This window comes from Anguilla rostrata, chromosome 8, assembly GCF_018555375.3.
Source record: "Anguilla rostrata isolate EN2019 chromosome 8, ASM1855537v3, whole genome shotgun sequence".
Taxonomy (NCBI): domain Eukaryota; kingdom Metazoa; phylum Chordata; class Actinopteri; order Anguilliformes; family Anguillidae; genus Anguilla; species Anguilla rostrata.
The window spans coordinates 24686938-24708893 of NC_057940.1; the positions used below are offsets into that span (position 1 = coordinate 24686938).

General features: G+C 49.9%; 2 protein-coding genes across 3 annotated transcripts; both read left to right on the forward strand.

The window, feature by feature from the left end:
* Positions 1-802: 802 nt before the first annotated feature.
* On the forward strand, positions 803-16249 carry LOC135261193 (claspin). The gene is made up of 25 exons (XM_064347233.1): positions 803-1061; positions 1993-2110; positions 2607-2944; positions 3087-3251; positions 3471-3530; positions 3722-3794; positions 4190-4292; positions 4581-5155; positions 5639-5827; positions 7446-7618; positions 8155-8345; positions 8561-8613; positions 8856-9040; positions 11764-12057; positions 12168-12426; positions 12538-12598; positions 12841-12928; positions 13152-13264; positions 13483-13641; positions 13787-13908; positions 14095-14225; positions 14352-14472; positions 14628-14698; positions 14791-14952; positions 15929-16249. Exons 1-25 carry the CDS (start codon positions 1032-1034, stop codon positions 16043-16045), a joined length of 3951 nt encoding a protein of 1316 aa, XP_064203303.1. The 5' UTR covers positions 803-1031; the 3' UTR covers positions 16046-16249.
* Positions 16250-17358: 1109 nt separating this feature from the next.
* On the forward strand, positions 17359-20290 carry LOC135261195 (uncharacterized). 2 transcript variants are annotated; one of them, XM_064347234.1, is made up of 3 exons: positions 17359-17554; positions 18719-19196; positions 19518-20290. In XM_064347234.1, exons 1-3 carry the CDS (start codon positions 17460-17462, stop codon positions 19743-19745), a joined length of 801 nt encoding a protein of 266 aa, XP_064203304.1. In that variant the 5' UTR covers positions 17359-17459; the 3' UTR covers positions 19746-20290. The 2 variants fall into 2 exon arrangements, with proteins under 2 accessions (XP_064203304.1, XP_064203305.1); XM_064347235.1 differs by lacking the exon at positions 17359-17554 and adding an exon at positions 17561-17707.
* Positions 20291-21956: the final 1666 nt, after the last annotated feature.

The window sequence follows — 21956 nt, forward strand, 5'->3', positions numbered from 1 at the left end:
CTTCCCCTCTCTGCCCAGAATTGTTTTGCGCTTGCGCAGGCTGGGTTTGCACGAAGAAGGAAAAGCGTTTGCTTATTCCTAATAACAGCAAATGTTATATGGCAACGTTTAATAACGAGTATACATAAACATAAGCGTGCATGTATAGGTGTAGGTGTAATTTAAACAGTTAGGTTTGTTGAAGGCGCAACTTGAAAATTATAATGTTGCATTCATGAATATCATGAAAAACAACCTGTCAGCTAGATGCCATTACGGACATTTTGATGGTATTTAATCTACGTGATTAATGCTAGGAAGATATTGCCTTTAGATGTCTTCTGTGGACTGATTTATTCTATTGTGTCACGATAGTCAGGCTGCTGAGCCACCTAGCTTGAAATTATGGCCAATGTGAATAAGATGCACACTTTTGCACCACGTGTCAAGTGGATGAAAGCAAACACCAGCGACAAAACTGATGCAGCTTTGTCGACAGCGAAGTTCCATATAGACCCCACTGACTTAGTGCTGATACAGTAATGCCATTACGCAGTTAACACCAATTATTGTGTGACAGAACTACAAATGTAGTATTATTGATTCCACTTTAGGAAGGACCTTTTCTGTCTCAATTTAAAGAACTTTAATGTAATCGCTGATTCGGCTATCGAATTTGGACCAATCAGACTTGAAGCCCGGAATGTCGTACATGAAAACTCGACATCTGGTTGGGTAGAGGGTCAGATGGGCAACCAGCAAACCAATCATGATGCAGAATCTATGTGACTGACAGAATGAGTGGTAGGAAGATATAACCAAAGCGCGAAAGATTGAAATTATTTTCGCAAAGAACAGGCGGGAGAGAGATCTTCAAGGGTTGTGTGGAAATATAGACTTCTTCTTAATGAGATGATTTCAAACTTTTAAAAGTATACTATCGGGTTTTATAAAGGGAGAGGGTACAGAAGCTGTTATTAGCCTGGGGTTTTGTTTTTTTAAATGAAGTTTTATTGCCAATAGAAGAAGCGGCATAAAGCTAAGGCGGACTGATGAGCCAGCTGCTCTCTCAACAACAGCAGGTATTTTCGCGAGCTAACTGTTACTAAGTAGTTTCCTCCACGTAGGCGATTGCTTGTTCAACGTGTGACTAACGGTAGAATTACGTTATATGTAACTATTTTACAGTACTGTTCTGAGTGTTTTTCGCCTAAACCCGTTTGTGCTTCCGCGGTTGCGGAGTCGTGTATAGCTAGCTAGCAAGCTAATGACATTGCCGCCAGTTCTAGTGTTGAATGAAATGCTTTCTTATTGTGGCGCTTTTGTCTGTTGATAGCTGGCTGACTACATTAGTGTAACATTACAAAGAACATTGGACATTCTTAGTTATGGGACGTGATAGTGGGTGTCCAAAGTTTTTAAACGAGCGAGCTAGCCGACTTCGGCTTTGGCAGTAACCTAACACACGGATATGATATCTAACTAGCTGACGTTAGTTAGGTACTTGATTATGTAGCTAACATTTGTCGAGCTCACTGGCTTCATAATGAAATGAAAGGACTACAACATGGTGTATATGTTAAACAGTAGCAAGTTATCGTAGCTAATATTAACTGAAGTTTAGCAAGTAAAGTGTTAGATTCTCTCGCTGACTACGAACAGTTACTGTATTTTGTTGTCAATGGTATACAGTTTGGCAAGGAAGACAATATGTCTCAAAGTGCTTATTCTGTAATTCCATGTTCCAAGCACCGTGGTATTGTGCCACAGACACGGGCGCTCAATACTATATGCCTTCAGCAGGGCCTTGCAGAGTCCTTTTGAGGGGCATCTGTTCAAAATGAGAAAAAGGGCGCACTGACCTCGAAAAACTCATGACACCTAGTTATTGTACAGAATATATTCTAGCGAAACGAATGAAAATAGGAAAAAGCGGCTCATTGGGCACTCGGGCCAGAAGGGGCAGACGCTTAGCCTGGGATTAACGACCCTCTCTGTCTCTTGTCTGTCTAGGAGGCGGAGGTGGCAGTGGTTGAGACTGTGGAGGCACGGGAGAGTGATTCAGACAGCGGTATGGGCTCTCCACTGGAGACGGACACTGCTGGACTGACCCGTGGAGAGGAACAGCACGGTAATGAGATTTCCAATAGTCTGTGAGCAGATTAAACTGTGGTACTGGGAGAGACAGGGTCCTGTTTGTTTTTCAGATTCCGCCTCAGGTGAATTGTTGGTCATGTAAGATTATCGAATGGGGTTTTGCACACTCTGGATTGGTCTTGTTTTTATTTTAGTCATCCAAAGTGGACAAAATAAGGCTATCCCAATGTCCCTGTGCTGCCCAGCTTTGGTTCAGAGCTCATTAACACCTCATATTTTCCATTTCTGCATTTTAATTGGTGTATCTGTCCTTTTGTCATTGCATTAATTTCTCATTTCATCATGGGTTCATAAGTAGGAGTGTTTTAGTGAAGTCAGTCTGCAGCAATGTTATCAGTAAAGGGTCAATTGATGCCTGTAATGTAATTGAAACTGGTTTAAGGAATTCCAGTGTTCATTCTTTGTATATTCTGAATAGTGTGATATCGCACCAGTGTTTTTGTGAGTCCAACTTTGTGTTTGTGCTCCAGATTCGGACGATGATGAGGACATCACTGTGAACAGGAAGTCTCGTTGCCGGAAGGCACTACAAGACAGCGACAGCGAGGAAGAGGAAGTGACAGGGATGGCAGAGGCTCTGGTCCTATCGGAATCCAGCGAAGGGGAGGAGGGTGCCAGTGGGGAGGGGCAGAAGGGGGCCAAGCGAGGAAAGCGGGTTGTTCGTGCCCCCCTCGATAGCGGGGAGAGCGAGCCGGAGCTGGAGACGGCCAGAACGAGTCCTAAAGGGAAGAAGGAGGCCAAGAAGGAGCGACGCAGGGAGAAGAGGGTGAAGAACGTGGACCGAGTGAAGAGGAGGGACAAGCCCCAGGTGAGAGAGCGAGGGCAGCGGTGGTGCGTGTGCCTCTGCCCCTGCATCTCACAGCACCAATGAAACGCCTACATTTCACACCCTGCAGCAGGGCTGTACCCATCTCGGCTGACTGTAAGCCTACCCTGCTCGTTTCCCACAGGTCACCCCTGCCACCCGGGTCCTCAACGACAGCGGCTGTCTCCTCGGGGACAGTGATCTGTTTGACACGGGCCTGGAGGAAGAAGGGGCGGGGCTAGAGGGAGAAGAGGAGGAGTCTCTGGATGCCATCAGAGCAGCTATGAAGCAGAAGGCTAAAAAGCACCGGGTGAGGGCGGGGCTACCGTAACGGATGGGAGGGGTCCTCTGGCGTGTAGCACGGTTCTGGTTCAGAGAACCAGGCTTACAGAATCTGCTTCCTTCACTTTGGAGCGGACGCCTGCAGATTAGGGCGGAGCACAGGAGGCTTGTGCTGCTCTGCACCTGGCTGCTCTCTACCATCTCTGCAGAGTTTGTGTTTAAATCCTGTGCCTCTCTCCCCTAACAGCCTGTACTGGAGGAGGAAGAGGAGGAGGATGAGGAGAATTTGCATAAACCGCAGCGCAAGGTAAAGCGTGCGAGCACACTGTTTGACTGGAGATGTAAACAAATTCACGTGGTTGTTTGGTTGAGTTGGCGCAGGTGGTGATTGGCTGGGGCTTTGTGTGGATCGCTCTTTAGGCCCGTCCTAATCCCGCCGCTCTGGTCCTGCAGCTGCTCAGTAGATGTTAGTAAAGCGAGTCTCTCTCTGTGTCTCAGGAGAGGAAGGCGGCCCTTGCCAGTAAGGAGGCCATGAGGCAGCTGCACAGCGAGAGCCAGAGGCTTGTCCGAGGTCAGTGAGTTTCCACTTTTCCACTGCGTTTCTCTCATCCATCTGAGCTCCTGTATAGCACTCAGTCTTCACTCATCCCACCCCCTCCCTCAGGGTTTCATTTTCATCTTTTTATCTTTCCACTCTTTCTCCATTCTTATGTTCAGTGATTGAAAGAGGGCTTTTGTAGAATACAGCGCAAGCTGTTTTTTCCCCCTAAAACAGGAAAGTAGTGCAAATGGATGACTATCCATGTCCAATCATGTAAAGTGATGTCTGTTTGTGTGTGTGCACATGCATGCGTGGGAATGTGTGTGTGTTTGTGTTTGTTTCTCTGTGGTGAATCCTCTCTGCTTTGTCTGAAGTAATAAACAAGGTTATGAAGCCCTCACTCTGTCTCTCTCAAACTCCCACAGAGTCCTCATTGGGGTTGCCCTACCACATGCCTGAACCCAAGACCATCGACCAGTTCTTCAGGAGGAGAGTGAGACCCGCCGGTCCTGCCATGGCTCTGCTGAAGTACGTGTACCTGCGCGTGCACACGCCCACACAGCACATGCACACGCCTATACAACACGTGCACACGCCTATACAGCACACACCCACACAGCACGTGCACACGCCTATACAGCACACACCTACACAGCACGTGCACACGCCTATACAGCACTGACCCACGCCCTGGCATGCGCACGCACTACACTGGCACACACCCTGCCCATTAACCACTCTAATTACCTGTAGAATTTCCCTGTGAATTTGCTTTCTTTCTCTGAAATGAAAACCCTGTATTTAATCTGTCCTCAGGTCCACAAAGTACCAGGATTGCATTTTAGAGGCAACCTCGACCCCTCAGACCAATCAGAACCAGCACAAAACGGACCATCCATCAACTGTACCCGACCCCTCCCCAGTATCGGGGGCGGCTGAGGAGGCAGGCCCTGAGCCTCCCGCCCCCCTGCAGAATGGGGAGGGAGCAGCGGCAGCCCAGCCTGTGCAGGAGGAGCGCCCCCTGCAGGCAGACGAGCAGACTGAACCTTCGGGCTCGGACGCAGATGGGGGCGGAGCTGAACTCTCTGATGCGGACCAGGGGGCCGCTCCCCCGGCACAGAGCCCTGCGAGTCCCGCCTCTCCGGGGGGCGAGGAGGCTGGGACCGAACCCGAGCCTCCAGCCCCACAGAACGCAGGCTCGACAGCAGGACAGGGCGAGCCGCCCGCCCCCCCTGCCGCACCGGTTGCCCCGTCCTCAGCGGGTGGACCCAGGGCCCGGAAGGACAAGCTTGCCCGACTGCGAGAGCTGGGACTCGATCCTCCACCCGTCCCAAAACTGTGCGCCGATGAAGGGTCCTTCATCCACCTGGAGCCTCCGCCGCCCAACCCCGGTGAGCAAATGGCCCTCACCCCTGGAGCTGTGCTGCAGGTCCCAGCTCATCCCAAAAGCCTGTGCTGCAGGTCCCACTCCCCCAAAAGCCTGTGCTGCAGCTCCCACTCCCTCAAAAGCCTGTGCTGCAGGTCCCAGCTCCCCCAAATACCTGAATGCAGCTGAGCCCTCAGCCTGTCCACTTGTGCTGCTTGTCAGTATAGCCAGAGGGTAAATGGTGTCAGCGCCCTGTTTTGGACCCAGCCAAGGAAAACTGTGTGTCTGCAGGCTAAACTAGCGCCACAGAGGCTCTATCACTACTGCAAGCCCAGTTTGGCTCCTCGTCTCATTTAACATGTATGTGGAACACAAGATGAGCTTCTGTTTGTTTGCCACATTTGGGCTGTTTTCCTTTTAAGCACTTAAGGGAGCTCAAACCTTTATGACCGCAGGAGAAGGTGTGGGGCTGTGTGCGTCTGACTCTCTGTCTGTCTGTCTGTCTCAGCTCTGGAGGCCCTGAAGCAGCGGTTCCTGCGTCACGTGCAGCCTGCTCCCCGGCCCCGAGGCGAGCGCACCGTACAGCTCAACGTCATCCGCAAGGAGAGCGCCCCCTCTGGCCAGGAGGAGCTTCTTACAGACGCCGTAACGGTCACCCTCACTGACGGAGACGAGGAGGTGGTCCACAGCAGGCCCGGTAAACTTTTGTGCATGTGGACACACACATACACGCATAGACACACACACGCGCGCACACACACACACACCTGTGCGGCAATTAGACCTGATAAGTACTTGTGTGCAAGACAGTCTCCCAAGTCGAGACAGCGCTCACAGACACCTCTTAGAAGCTCATTGTGTGTAAAGCGGGTTTGTGTGTAAAGCGGGTCTGTGTGTAAAGCGGGTCAGTGTGTAAAGCGGGTCTGTGTGTAAAGCAGGTCTGTGTGTAAAGCGGGTCAGTGTGTAAAGCGGGTCTGTGTGTAAAGCGGGTCTGTGTGTAAAGCGGGTCTGTGTGTAAAGCGGGTCTGTGTGTAAAGCGGGTTTGTGTGTAAAGCGGGTCAGTGTGTAAAGTGGGTCTGTGTGTAAAGCGGGTTTGTGTGTAAAGCAGGTCAGTGTGTAAAGCGGGTCTGTGTGTAAAGCGGGTCTGTGTGTAAAGCGGGTTTGTGTATAAAGGGGGTTTGTGTGTAAAGCAGGTCTGTGTGTAAAGCTGGTTTGTGTGTAAAGTGGGTCTGTGTGTAAAGCTGGTGTGTGTGTAAAGCTGGTTTGTGTGTAACGCGGGTCAGTGTGTAAAGTGGGTCAGTGTGTAAAGTGGGTCTGTGTGTAAAGTGGATCAGTGTGTAAAGTGGATCAGTGTGTAAAGCGGGTCTGTGTGTAAAGTGGGTCTGTGTGTAAAGTGGATCAGTGTGTAAAGCGGGTCAGTGTGTAAAGCGGGTCAGTGTGTAAAGCTGGTTTGTGTGTAAAGCGGGTCTGTGTGTAAAGTGGGTCAGTGTGTAAAGTGGGTTTGTGTGTAAAGCGGGTGTGTGTGTAAAGTGGGTCTGTGTGTAAAGTGGGTCTGTGTGTAAAGTGGGTCTGTGTGTAAAGTGGGTCTGTGTGTAAAGCGGGTGTGTGTGTAAAGCGGGTTTGTGTGTAAAGCGGGTCAGTGTGTAAAGCGGGTCAGTGTGTAAAGTGGGTCTGTGTGTAAAGTGGGTCAGTGTGTAAAGCGGGTCAGTGTGTAAAGCGGGTCAGTGTGTAAAGCGGGTCAGTGTGTAAAGCGGGTCTGTGTGTAAAGCGGGTCTGTGTGTAAAGCGGGTGTGTGTGTAAAGTGGGTCAGTGTGTAAAGCGGGTCAGTGTGTAAAGTGGTCAGTGTGTAAAGTGGGTCAGTGTGTAAAGCGGGTCAGTGTGTAAAGCGGGTCAGTGTGTAAAGTGTGTCAGTGTGTAAAGCGGGTCTGTGTAAAGGTGTCAGTGTGTAAAGCGGGTCATGTGTAAGGGTCGTGAAAGCGGGTCAGTGTGTAAAGCGGGTCAGTGGTAACGGTTGTGTGTAAAGTGGTCAGTGTGTAAAGCGGGTTGTGTGTAAAGTGTGTCAGTGTGTAAAGCGGGTCTGTGTGTAAAGCGGGTCAGTGTGTAAAGCGGGTCAGTGTGTAAAGCGGGTCAGTGTGTAAAGCGGGTCAGTGTGTAAAGCGGGTCAGTGTGTAAAGCGGGTCAGTGTGTAAAGCGTGTCTGTGTAAAGCGGGTGTGTGTGTAAAGTGAGTCAGTGTGTAAAGCTGGTCTGTGTGTAAAGCTGGTCCGTGTGTAAGGCAGTTTCATGCGCAGTTCTGATGGGACCCCGCTGTGCGCAGGTGAGAAGCTGACGCTCCTGAAGTCCCGTCTGCAGCAGGCCATGGCTCTGCGCCGGCAGGTGGAGAGGGAGCGCAGGGTGGCCCTCCATCGCCTGGACAACGAGGACTGCGAGGAAGAGGAGGAGGAGGAGGAGGAAGAGATGACCGATGAATCTGAGGGAGAGGAGGAAGAGGTAACGGAAACACACCGTGTGCGTCAGGTCCACAAGCACAACAAAGCATAGCTGCAATGATTCAAAAAGGCCCCTTGACGTGGTGTTGAGGTCACGTTTACATCAGAAATATAGGCCCTGGACATTTTTAAAATGCAAAATAGAAGGGGCAGTCATAATTCATCACTCACAAGTCATAATTCAAAGGCCAATATGATTTAATGGAGTCCTCAGATGAAACCACATATGCCATAGTTAGGGGTCAGAAATGTGACAGAGTTGATCATAAATCATAAACATAATCGATTTAATGATAAATGCTATTCACAGACTAGAAGATTACGTCTTTACGTGCGTGATTAATAATGAATGTACTCATCTGTAATAGGCTGTATTAAATGGCGTTTATCATCGCGCGTGTATCCCACAAGCTTGGTTCAGACCGCCCGCTCCCGCCCGTGTCAGAGTACATGTGCCCCGTGTCCCGTCTGGCGGGACCCCAGTCCTGCAGGGCTCTGTGGGGCTCTGCTCTGGAGCTCACTTCCCCCTCTCCACAGGGTGTGGATGCGCTGCTGGGAGGTGCTGGAAATGGCCAGGCGGAGGAGGAGGAGGAGGAGGAGGAGGAGGCTGGTGGCAGTGAGAGGAGCCCCTCCCCCGCACCCCTCAAGGAGCCGTCTCCATCCCTGGAGCTGCTGAACACAGACGGGACTCTGCTTCTGTTTGCAGGCAGCTCCTGCTCCCGCACCGGGTGTGTGTGTGTGTGTGTGTGTGTGTGTCTGTATCTGTGTGTACATCTGTCTGTTTGTGTGTCTGTGTTTGTATCTGTGTGTGTGTGTGTGTGTGTGTGTGTGTGTGTGTGTGTGCGTGCAAGCAGCTCCTTCTGCAGTTTGTGGTAGTAATGGCATATTTTCACTAGAGGGCAGAAGTGTCGTGCCGTGTTTGCTGATGTTGTCTCTCCCTCAGGGATGGGGTAAGGAGGACTGGGCCCGGAGGGCGAGAGTCTGACGGCAAGCTGGGTGAGTGAAATAACCCTGTACTGACTTCCCTGCTGTTTTACAGTGATGCTGATGATTCCTGAATTTGTTTGGAAGTAATGGCACAATCTGTGCTGGCAGTGTACTGTATCCACAGAAAGCTATGATCGAGAAGTGGCACTGCGCATGCACACGCATGAGCAGGCACAAACGCACACACACACACACACACACACACACACACACACACACACACGTACCTTACAGGCTGTGTTGTTTCCCAGAGGAGGACGACTCCCTCACATTGGCGAAGGACAACAGCCACAACAGCAGCTTCGAGCTGATTGGCTCCATGATCCCGTCCTACCAGCCATTCAACCGAGCAGCAGGAAGGGGCGTGTCCACCGGCGCGTTCCGCTCCCCCTCACCCGGGTTTTACAGGCCCAGCTTCCTGGGTTCCGCCTCCAAGGTGAGAGACGGCCCCTTAATTCTTCAAAGGAGTAACGAACCTGATTGGTTGGATTACTGTCACACCTGGCTATGTATGTAATTGGTGTGCAGTAAGTTGTCTTAATAATAGCAATTGATATATTTTCAAAGAGTTATTGTTTAAGTCTTAAAGGTAAGATACTGTGAGAGTAAGCATTAGAGGTACTAACTGGAATGGAGGTGTACAGATCTGATCCACAGTGCGTTGGGTGGGCCCAGCTGAATGCTGAACAAGTGCCTGTGGCCAGCTCGTCCACTCGGTCTCATGTGACTAGAAGTGTTTATTTCTTGAAGACTGAGTTGAAAAGAGAAGGTTTTAAATGGCAGTGCTGGTACACATGCAGGGTCAAGGAGTTTACCTTTGCCATGTACTCTGGCAGAAAGGAGGGACACGTTTGTTTCTGCAAACGGCTCCTGTCTGCTAGAGTGCTGAGTAATGATTTTAGTCACAAGGCCACACAGTCATTCTTGTTACTACAGTAATATTGGTGTATTTATTTTTTACTTAAAAGTGAAGCCATTATGCTTAATGACCGAGTAGTGAGCATCACGTGATCACATTTGGATGTGTTAGCACTGGCTGCAGAGCTGCATAGGCCAGAGTGGGCAGGTTTCAGAGGGGCAGGGGACCTTCACGTCAGGGAATTTCCTGCCTGCAGGATCCCCCCAGCCCTCTGCAGTGACCCCCGCTGAACCCCTCCTGCTGTGTCACAGCTGCACGCTGTCCATCAGCAGGGACAGTGCTGCAGCAGCACACATGCACTGTGGCAGGTGGCTCCAGTCTGAGCGGAGAGGGGAGCTCCCTGTGATGCCCTGTTGAAATGAAATGGTTCTGTGGTTAATTGTGTTTGAGAACAACCTGGAAGGCAGCTTGTAGTCAGAACGACTGCCTCAAACCAGCACACATTTGTGTGAAACCCATCTTAATGAAATCTGCAAATGCAATCAATATCCTTTTAGTTTGACGGCTACAGTATGTCAGTACTCCAAAAGTTTTTCTTTTTTTACTTGACTTGCATGAAATATTTCAGCTACAAGCCCCCTTCATGTCTGTCTGTGTTTTTGTTTTTCTTGGTTTATTTCTTGTACTTCCCTCCTCTGTTCTGAGCCTCACAGTGCAGACAGAAATAAAGGGTCTTGTGATTCAGCTCCACATGAGCTGCAGGCCTGTCCTGTGAGGAACACTCCCCACATTCAGGCTTTGTCTGTTTGTGTTCCCAAAGCATGTGGCTAATAGAAAGGATCCATAGTAAAGCAGGAGTACTCCATGTGCAGTACTAGGTAATGTATGTAAGTCCCTCCAATTGTAATGAGATATCAGTAATTGTAAGAGAACATTCACATCAGAACACTCACATGTGCTGTATAGTAATGTAAGTCAATGTAGTACACTATCAGGACTGTCAGTGCAGTACAGTGTAATGTAAGTAACCCTCAGTGTGCAGTACAGTACTGTAAGAGTATGTGCAGTACAGTAATGTAAGTAGCTCAGTGTGCAGTACAGTATGTAAAGTACAGATAACTCACGTGTGCAGTACAGTAACTGTAAGAGTCTCATGTAGCAGTACAGTACTGTAAGTACACATCATGTGTGCAGTACAGTAATGTAAGATCTATGTGTGCAGTACAGTATACGTGTAGAGCTAGATAATGTGCAGTAGTGGTGTGATAGTAGTACTCACGTGTGCAGTACAGTAATGTAAGTACTCTCACGTGTGCAGTACAGTAAGTGTCAAGAGATAGTGAGTACAGACTGTGTATACCATGTGTGCAGTACAGTACTGTAAGTAACATGTGCAGTCAGACAGTACTGTGCTAGTACTTTAAACTCATGGTGCAGTACAGCGTGAATTTGTCAGAGTCACTCGGCAGTACAGTATGAAACCCTGTCGACTGTAAGAACACTCACGTGTGCAGTACAGTACTGTAGTATGTGCATACAGTACTGTGTCCTCCTGCAGTAGAATGTCAAGTACGGCTCCGCGAACCTCTGTGGCTGAAAGATGGCATCTACGAACCCCAGCGCAAAACACCCATGTCTCACATATGAGTATGTGCAGTACAGTACTGTAAGTATACTCATGTGTGCAGTACAGTAATGTAAGAGTATGTGCAGTACAGTAATATAAGTATACTCGTGTGCAGTACAGTAATGTAAGCATACTCATGTGTGCAGTACAGTAATGTAAGAGTATGTGCAGTACAGTACTGTAAGTATACTCATGTGTGCAGTACAGTTATGTAAGTATACTCACATGTGCAGTACAGTAATGTAAGAGTATGTGCAGTACAGTAATGTAAGAGTATGTGCAGTACGGTAATGTAAGAGTATGTGCAGTACAGTACTGTAAGTATACTCATGTGTGCAGTACAGTTATGTAAGTATACTCACGTGTGCAGTACAGTAATGTAAGAGTATGTACAGTACAGTAATGTAAGAGTATGTGCAGTACGGTAATGTAAGAGTATGTGCAGTACAGTACTGTAAGTACACTCATGTGTGCAGTACAGTAGTGTAAGAGTGTGTGCAGTACAGTACTGTAAGTATACTCATGTGTGCAGTACAGTAATGTAAGTACACTCACGTGTGCAGTACAGTACTGTAAGTACACTCATGTGTGCAGTACAGTACTGTAAGTACACTCACGTGTGCAGTACAGTACTGTAAGTGGCTGTGAAGTGACGCCTGGTCTGCTCTCTCAGAGCTCAGGGAAGCTGTCGGATCCCTCGCTGTCCCTCTCCCTGCCAGTGGAGGACTCTCAGGACCTGTACGCCCCGCCCTCTCCCGGGGAAGCGGCCCACCTGGCCGGGGACTCCCAGGGCCCCTTCTCCCTGGAGGACGACACGCACTCCCAGCTGCTGGATGCCGACGGCTTCCTGAACGTGGGGCCCCGGGCGGGGCCCGGCCAGTACCCGCCCCGCTCGCATAAGCGCCAGCTGCTGCTGGACAGCCTGGACGAGAACGCCATGGATGCCAACATGGGGGAGCTGCTGGGGGCTCGATGGAGCCTGCAGGAGAGCATGCGCAGGACAGGGGACGGCCTAGGAGCAGGCTGGGCAGGGCGAGAAGCCAGCCTGGGGAGACGCAGGGGGGCACTATGGGGGAGCTCCTGGGGCTCTGCTCTGGAGGATTCGGCAGCGGGCCTGAGGGCAGGGCAGGAGGCCAGGCCGGGGAGACGCAGGGGGGCACTATGGGGGAGCTCCTGGGGCTCTGCTCGGGCAGGTTCAGCACGCAGGCGGTTGGGGTAGACGGTGGAGAGGGCGGGGCCCTGGGGACAGCCACACAGAAGGGACCGAACGAGGACGCCTCTGAGGGGGACATGGACCAGCTGGTTGAGCTCTGTTCCGGAAAGTTCCCCAGCCCAGGTCAGTCTTGTGCCTGTTCTCTGACTGTGCATGCGTGTGCATATGCGTTACTGTGTGTGTGTGTGTCTGCGTGTCTGCACACTGAGTTTGACTCTCTGACTCTCCACACAGCTGCCTCCCCGTCAGCTGAACCCAGACGAGCTCCATTCTCTCCTGAAGAGGCTGCAGACAGGTACGGTTTGGTGGGCAGGGCTTTGTGGGTCCTGGGCCTGTGGGTGAGGGGGATCCACTCTATCCTGAGCCCGGCGGGTCAGGCTTACTCCTGGTACACTCGCGTTGGCATGGCCTGCAGAATCTCTGCTGGGCTCAGTGTGATGAAACACGCATGGGAGGGGCCTAGTGTTCTTGGGCAGGAGTGCTGTGTGTAGCTGTGACCTCCACAAGGAACGAGTGCTCACACTTAATTTTTTTTAGGAAGGAGAACCGTGAGGAAGAGGAGGAGGAGGAAGAAGCAGATGCAGAGTTCCACCTGCTCTCGGACGTGGGCAGCATGAGCGGCCAGGTTAGGGTTGGGCTTTTTAAAATCTGGTGATGTATACTGCCACGGACATTAAATCAGGTGCATCTTGGGAAGGAAACTGCAGTATTTGCCCTTAAAGTGTATCAATGGAAATGGTGGCCATTCCTTCATCTCTGCACTGGCGCAGAATATTAGAATGCCCTGCACAGTCACAGAGAAAGTGAGTCTGATCTGAAACCTGTGACTGAGCCGAATCTGTCCACAGGAGGACAGCGAGGAAGAGAGTGATGAGGCAGATGGAGAGGACGCGGAGGAGGATGCTGAGGAGGAGGAGAGGGCAGCGGTGTTTGGCCCCCGCCCAGGGAAGAGGAAGAAGATGTGAGTGGAGACAGCTCTTAGCCCTGTATTTAGCAGCGTACTCCAAAACCCCAGTGCTTCTCACTGTGTGCTGACTGAGACCCTGTACTGCCTCGTGTATATGTGCATGTGGGTGTGTGTGTGTTCGCGCGCGTGCATTTCTGTGAGCATAGGTGTGTACATATCTATGGCTATAGGCATGTATTTGACTGATATGCTCCCTCTCTCTCTCTCCACAGGCGCTTGGCAGAGTTTGTGGACTCTGAAGCAGAGCTCTCTGGCAGCGATGTGGGCAGTGATGATGAGGAAGAAGGAGAGAGTGAGTACGAGGAAGAGGAGCTGCAGGAGGATCTGCCGTCAGATGAAGAACTGCAAGACCAGGTCAACAAGATCCACATGTGAGTTCACTGCAAACGCGGACACACGCACACACACACTCCCTCAAACAAGCACACACACACACACACACTCACATACATATGCATTCACACACACTCACACACACACACGGTGTCTGACCCGGTCCCCTCCTCCCTCTCACAGGAAGCAGGTTATGGACGATGACAAGCGGCGCCTGCGTCTGTATCAGGAGCGTTACCTGGCCGACGGGGACCTGCACTCAGACGGGCCGGGCCGAGCCCGCCGCTTCCGCTGGAAGAACATCGGTGAGCCGCCGTTTGAGGCTGCCGGCGCTCGGCCCGCTGCGATGGACAGCGCTGTGTGCCTGACTGAAGGCACTCGTTCACTCTCACATTGCCAGCCAATGTTCTGGAAGGGTATGTGTGTTTAAGCTGTGGAGTTCCAGTCTGTGATTTATTGAGTTTTGTGTGTGTGTGTGGTTTCCCCCCAAGATGATGCGTTTGAGATGAACGGGCCAGATGAAGAGGGGGATGAAGAGGAGGAGGAGGAGGGAGAGCTGGAGCAGGCGGAGCTGCAGAGGAGGAGAGAGAGGCAGGAGAGGGAGCAGTGGCTGAGAGAGCAGGTCTGTCTGTCTGACAGTGAGATTGTTTCCCGCTTTTCTCCCTCTGCACGTGAGCAGCGTCGCCACGGCGCTCTGCGACTCGCCCGTCCGTCCGTCCGTGTCTGACTCACGCCTCTGATCCTGCAGTCGGAGGCGGCGTCCAAGAAAGGCGAGGAAGCTGATGATGATGAAGAAGGGATCGCGGAGGAGGACAGCCAGTTCATGAAGCTGGCGAAGAAGCTGACTGCCAGACAGCTGCAGCAGAAAGGTGGGCGGGGTTTGAGTGTTTTCAGAGTGACCGGTTTTTTGGAGAGCAGCAGTGGATTTCTCTTCTCGTCTCGTTTCTTTCATTTAGTTCTGCTGTTTTGACGGCATTTGGGGTGCCTTCACTTTTAAATCTTTACTAATAAATTGGTCTCACAGATGCACCAGGTGTACCCCTGCAGAAGACCGGCCCTGCTCACACCCCCTTCCAGAGATCTCAGTCCACTCTGGTTAGTGCTGGTCCCAGCGCCACACACACGCACATACCCACATACCCATCGCCACTCTTCCCCTGACCTTTCACCCTGCTGGCCCTCCCCAGGTGAAGAGAGGCTCCCTGCTCAGCCAGCCCCGCGCCGTCCTGCAGAAACTGGCCTCCATTTCTGAGGGGAACCCCTGCGCCCCCCGCAGCTCCCGCGGCTTCCTCTTCCAGACCCTGTCACCGGAGAAGGAGGAGGCAGCCAAACAGCGCCCCAGCCAGCAGGTACCTCACGCCATGCCATTCACATTGGCCTGTTGCCTTACCATGTTTGTCCACAAGATGGTGCCAAAGCCTGTCCTTTGATTGGCTGGGTCATGGCAGCGCCACACTGCCCTGGAAAAAGGTTTCTTTCCTCTCTGAATTCAGGATTTATCCTCCTGCTCCGCTGTGTAGTGCTTTGTGGATTGGTGCGTACCGGGGAGTCTAATGTAGTGCCAGTAAATAGGTGTTGTTTATTTTGGTGACCCCATTGGCTGTAGAATATTGATCACATTAGCTTCTCACATGGGGTCTAAGTGCTTTTTGGCTGGATGGCTGTGAATGTATATGCAAGCTGCCCGTGGGGGCTTGAGTATGGGCAAGCATTTCAGTCAAATCCAAATAGTGTATTTTACCACCACTTAAGAACCTACAATTACTGTTAAAATGCACAGCAATTTTCTGAAAGGTTGTCTTGTATAACAAAGTTATACAAGTCACATCATAATGCTGATGCCAGGGGCTCTCTGTTTAACATTTGTAGTACAAACACAAAGTAAGAAGTAGATCAGCACAGATATTAACTTTTGAAGGAACAATGTAACATTTATTTGGTGTAAGAATATATTTGAACTTGCTTACTTTATTAAGCAGGTAGCATGTCTAGTTACTTGGTCTGTATAGCTTTGCTTGTGAGTTTGGCTGGTGCTAAATTAAAAGTAAGTAAGCTCAGATTGCTGTGTCTAAATGGAGGGCATGAGCCACGCTATGGCGCATATAAGTTGATTGGTCGTATCAGGCTGTCACATTGACCATCCTCATAGAATCGGGATGATAAATAAGTGGTTTAAGCTTTTACTGGCCGATACCACCCCCGTACTGGGCATCGCTGAGCTGTATAAACTGAGTGCGTGTGGAGCGTTGGCTGTGTACGTCGCTCTGGATGCTGCAGGGCTGAAATGTGAGTGCAGACGGTGACGCAGCGCTTGTGTTTGCGCAGGTGAAGAAGAGGGGACCGGGAGAGGCTCTTGCTCCCACTGCCAAGAGGGCGTGTCCCGAGGGCCCTGGGAGACCAGCCAGGCCCCAGAGGAGCATCTTCTGTTACCTGGAGAACTGAAGGGGCCCCTACAAGGGACCCAGGCCACCGGTGAAACCTGCATACCCGCCCTCAAGTCCGCATACTTACACACATCTCCACCCCTCGGGGCAGTGGGAAACTGAGGGCTGACTGTATTTTTAATCATGTAAATACTACGCATCTGGTTTGCTTCTTTAACATTTGTATTTGTATTGAAATTGTAAATTAAAGAGTATCTAAGAAGTCGTTTCGGTGTTATTTATTTGGTAAATGTAAGCTGTTTGTGTGTCACTCCCAGCCCGGATCTTGGTGTGGAATCGTGGGAGGGGTGTGACTGCAGTCGGCCATGTTTTCCTCCCCCCTGCGCCCCCGTCATGCCTCTTATACTTCACTCTTAATGTCCGTCAGTGTAGATAAAACCAGGGAACTGTTTTATGGAATGGATGAGGTCACAGTCTTAAATTCTGTGCGGGAGAAGGGTTTAAGGCGTTCAGTACGCATGTCTTGGGCACGTGCGCACATGCTATATTAATCCTGCCGCCCAAGCGTCTGTTGCCCAGGTCTCAGGCCATTAAAAGTTATCGGTGTGTTAAATACAGAAGTTCGAAATGCACGGCTCTCAGAAGGGGAGACGGTGGATCGCTTAGACTCGGCGTTAGTGGGTATTTTACAATACCAATTTGCATCCATATTTGTCCCCCTTTAGTGTTGTTTTTTTTTTTTTCTTCACATCCTCGCATCTGTCTCCGGCGCTTCCGCGTCCCGCTCGGAGTTTGGATTGGGAAGATGGAGATGATTTTGCATGTGAGAGGGCCGGAGGCAGGTGACGTGTTTGATGTATTTTTCATGTGTTAAGGCTGCTATGGAACTGCGGGGAGAATGAGGGGAGGGATAGACGGCTCCAGGGTACGGCACTTGAATGGAGACGTTGTTGGAGCGAGTAGAGAGGAGGGAAGGTAACTGCTGTTCTGCCGGCAGCGATGGCTTGTCATGGGACGGGGGGAGGGGTGTGCTTATCAAGTCTGTCTGATGTCGCCCTTCTAACTCCCACCACGTTCCCCAATCAGAATCACGGAAGCAATGAAACTGCAGCCCTGTACATTCGTACTGGGACGGTCTGCCGTCACATCGTGTGTATAAACATTCATAAAAAAATAGGCGAACTGTTGCGGTTGAATGGATTTCTCACAAAAATTAGCCCGTTAAATGTAATGTAGTCTGTGTCTTAGCCTAACTGATACGTTTCCATCGGTCCACACATTAAGTGCTACAAAACATGTGAAAAGCAGTTGGTGGTGGAAGCCCTACAGTCATGATTCGTGTTGCTATTTCCCTCCTTATCGTCGCCAGTTTCCCGTTCAGCAGTCCCTGCCCTGTTTAGGAAGTGAGTCAGGTGATTGGGGTCTGTCAGAGAGAGAGAGAGGAAGAGGAAGGGGGGGCAAAGGGAGCGACAATGAGAATAAACATCACCTTAGAGGGTCGATCGGAGGAGGAGGGAAACAGGGCGGGCGCCGTATCTTGTTTTCAACGAAAAGCAGACTATTTACGGTAAGACAAGGCCCTCTGTGTATGGATTCGCACGTAATGCAGTCAATCTTCGTTTTATGTAATCGGTCAATAAAATAAGGAATCCTGCGCTAGTTTTGGTTCGCCTGGGACGAGCATTGCGTTTAGACCGAACGAGAAGAGGCGAGATATGGGGTGAGACGACATAGGCTAACGCCGCTCAGCTCTTATGTAATGCCAGTTCCAGAGAGATGAATCAATGTATTAGAAAATAACTTGCGATTATTGCCTCGATTTGTGTATTGCAGATGTTTTATTATGTTTGCTCTCATTGCCGTTTTTAGTTATATTTCCGATCTCTGAAATCGGCATGAATAAGAATAATTCTGTTTTCGTTTCAAGCACTACCAGAATGAGACTCCGGACAGCTATGGCTTTAGGTCAGAGGATTTGCATTAAAAATGAACATGTTGGAGTCGGCCTAATACATTGGCTACAGTACAACCGTTGGACAGCGCAACAGTGCATCAGTCATACAATACAATACAAATCGTGGCAGTTAATCGGATAATTCATAAATGTACATGCATAATGTATACTGGGCTAACACTTCCATACTGTAGGCTACAGCTGAGCAGATTCATAAAAGCCTCCAAAATATACGCTGTTTGTTAGCTATATTTTTTCATTGTAGGCGTTTACTTTTAAATCTCCATAGCCATTGTACATATGTGTTGCTCTGTATCTGATCGTGTTTGCAATATTCTGGATACGGCGCGATGGGCTGACTCCGTTGCTGAGCGCCGATATTTTTTTCATGCCTGAGGCGCGCGACCCAGTTATGTCTGCAGCTGTCACAAATCTGTGGTTGCTGTCCTTCAGCACCACGGGTGCGCGCAATATCAAACGGAGAACTGGGGATAGGGGATAGGGCACGACGCCGCAATTCAGGACACAGAAAGTGTCTGCAGCAACGACGAGAGCTTCGTGAATACTGAGATGTAATTACCCCCACTAACGATATACACCCAAAATGAAAATTAAAAATGTAAAGAATATTAAGTCTAATTGATTTTCAGAATCTAGGCCTCTTTACCTTCGTTTAGCTGAGGAGTATCTCTGTTCATTTTGTGAAGGATTCTTCATAAGCGAAAGGGAAGTTTACCGTACACTATTTTGTTTCCTTTCTCTTCGTTGCTTTGATAGTACAACAGTATCTCACTCAAGAGAAAATATGTTTGGGCTTCAACAAGATCGACCCATGAACCCCGTGTTTGGCAATCAGGAAGCAGGCAGTGGGCCCTCCTCCGTGTGTCTCATTAGCAACGGCCAGCAGCGGGGGAACAGGAAATGCGAGAAGGACGGCAACTTCAACTTCCTGGGCCAAGAGAATGACATTCTGGCCGGAGACGAGAACCGCAATCAACTGCGCTCGCGGGTCCAGACTGCACCGGGACGGGACGGGCACTGTGGATCCGGCGCGCTCTCTCCCCTCTCTCGCCTGCCCTGCTGGAGTCCCCTGGAGCCTCTGCCGGAGATAGAGAGCGGGGAAGAGGGCAGAGTGCCCCCTGAGGGCGCGGAGGGCAAGATGGAGGAGGAGACAGGGAGAGGAAGGGAGGAGGAAGAGGAGAAAAAAGTAATATTGGAGGCGGAGGAGGAGGTGGATTACGGGGAAGGAGGAGAGGTGAGGGAGGAGGGGGGCGAGTGGGGGGACAGCGACTCTGAGTTTGAGTTGAGTTACAGGTCCAGCGGAAGCTCTTCCCCTTTGAGCACTGAGAGCGGCGAGGGGGCGGGGGCCGGGAGGTTCAGCAGCGTCTGGGACCGGATCTGCGTGGGGAGCCCAAGAGCGCAGGAGCAGCCAGCAGGGGGCGTGGTGAACGGCGGGCCCGGGGACGGGGAGGGAGAGGAGGAGAGGGGCTGTAAGAGTCTGAGAGGGGCTGGTGCACTGACAGAAGCCTCCTCAGACTCTGACACAGACCTCTGCTCCGATCTGCCCGAGCTGCAGGAAGCCGTCTGGACCCTGCGCGACCGCGAGAAATTCAAGGCAAGAGAGATGGAGAAGCACCAGGTCCAGCTGACCATGTACCGCCGCCTGGCCCTCCTCCGCTGGCTGCGCACGCTGCAGAGCCGCGTCCAGGAGCAGCAGAACCGCCTGCAGTCCAGCTTCGACATCATCCTCACACAGAGGAAGGAACTGCTGCGACTGGGCGCTGCCACGGCCAGCCAATCATAGAGAGGAGGCAAGGAGGAGTGGAGAGATGCAGATGCCTCAGTCAGCCAGTCAGAATGGGGGAATGCAAAGGCAGTGTTATATTCTTTGGATAAGTGTTGGCTAAAAGAGCGATGATTGCTTTGGGGTACAGTGTAAAAATGGAAATCATTCCTGCCTCTCACTGTGGAGGAGTTTCTCCTCAGATTTGTTCCATATATTTCTGTTACTCTCTGTGTCATATTGTCATATTGTCAGAGTTGCTTGTCCAAACCTTTTGGTTTTCTAAGAATTCTGTTGTTCTTTCACTCTTAAGCCCCCTCTCGCAATAATGAGCTTAAATCTCGAAATCCTTGAGAATCAGGGATGTGGGTTGAATCACTGTCGAACTCTCCCAGGCTTCCTTCCCTTTGCATCATCTCAGTGTGTACATAAAATATAGCATTGTATTAACTGTAATGTCTATTCATAATGTGAAGAGCAAATAATTTTAAAGAATTGTTTATGGATATGGAAATGTATTTGTCTCCCTCCTTTGTGATATAATAAAATATTGTGTAACTTCTTTAGCCTGTGTGAGTTTGTGGGTAGCTATACCTCATGCACTCGTTGAATAGATTTTGCCATTTAGACAGAATGGTTAAGACTCAATAGGTTTGGCAATTAATAAATAAATCCTGGATCGATTCTTTGGGGTTGATACGCGGAGTAGGCATTGCTTCTACATGGTAGCGTTAGCTACAAGCTAACATCCATGGAATTTGTAGTTTTCAAGTCATTGTTTTAATACGCACAGGAATACAGTATGCCACATGTAATAGTTTTATCAGCGTAATGTCTGCAACAGTCTGAAAATGGCAGCATCGCAAAAACACAAACATTTTCAACGAGCCAATCGGGAAAATGCAGAACAGTGATTGAGTTACTAATAGATCTAAAGTATTAGTGCGAAAGTTAATCAAATGGTAGGGTTAATTTATTTTGTAGCTTTAGGCTATAAATGTTACATAGCGATCTTTAGTCTCTAAATTTGGAGTGCTGTTTATCGCGGAGTTTAGATTCATGCCTTGAAATGTGCATGCCATTTAGCTTCTGGTTCTTGACTTTTTTTGTTACAATAGTTTCTTTATTAAAGGCACAGAGTTCGTTTGTCTTGCTCTCGTCACACGGTAGAAGAAGCCGTGGTGGGGGAGTGGTGACTGGGTGTAAAGTGTGCATCAATAACGGATGGTTCAGCGCTGTGGATTTCAGCGCCCGAGGGCAATGAGCTGCTCGCCGGGATGGGTGCGCTTGTGTCTGTGTGTTCACAGAGATACCGGCGTTGGACGCCTAATCCGTAGTCTGAGCTGGTCTTTAGAGGCCAGACTGCCACTAGGCCTGATCCCAGGGGGTTCTAACAGCCGGCGCCCCAGGGCCGCACGCCGCTTCGGACCCAATACACAGCCGCCAGTCCGGCCGTGCTGCAGAGCCAAGGCCCCGGGGCGAGTAGAGGATAATCCGCGGCTGTGGCTCTGAACTCGAGGAGCATAGATAGCCTACCCGTTTACTGGCGGCCCTGGACGCTTGTATAACAGTGAGACTGATATTGATCTGTATAGCTACAGCTTTGGAGCAGGGAGGAAAAAACGTCAAAGACCGATGCGAGTAAAACTATAATAGTCTAAATTCACGCTTCAATCACCGAGTTACCACACAGAAAAACGATAATGCCTACCATTTGAATGTTCCCAAATGCTCCCAAAATCATCGTATCAGAGCGCTGAAGGGATTATCTTTCAACCCTGTGTTAAATTCGCAGCTCATTGCCATCTTTACGACAGTAAGACATATACTATAATATTAATAAATACATTGATTTGTTGCGTGTTGAACTGCGCAATAACCAATAGGCTATTAAACGTACTCCCATGTGTTAAGCCTATTGCCAACCATATGTTTTAATTTATTTATATTTTTATTTGGTAGTAGTGGATGTTCTTGATCGAAGATAATTGTAGGTTATTGATATAATGTTTGTTTAGGTTATGTTGTTCGGTTTACAGTTCTTAGTTATTGTAAAAGTTTGTGGAAAACATTTCAAGTTTTCATTTCTTCAGTTGTGGATTTTTTGACAACGTAACATACCGAGTCTTCACCCTGAACACATCTCGCAGTTCCTAAAGTGGCACTGTATAATAGGCGCGCCTCGCGAGGGGGCGACCTGCGAGTCACACGCAGCAGAGTGTGACGGAGACC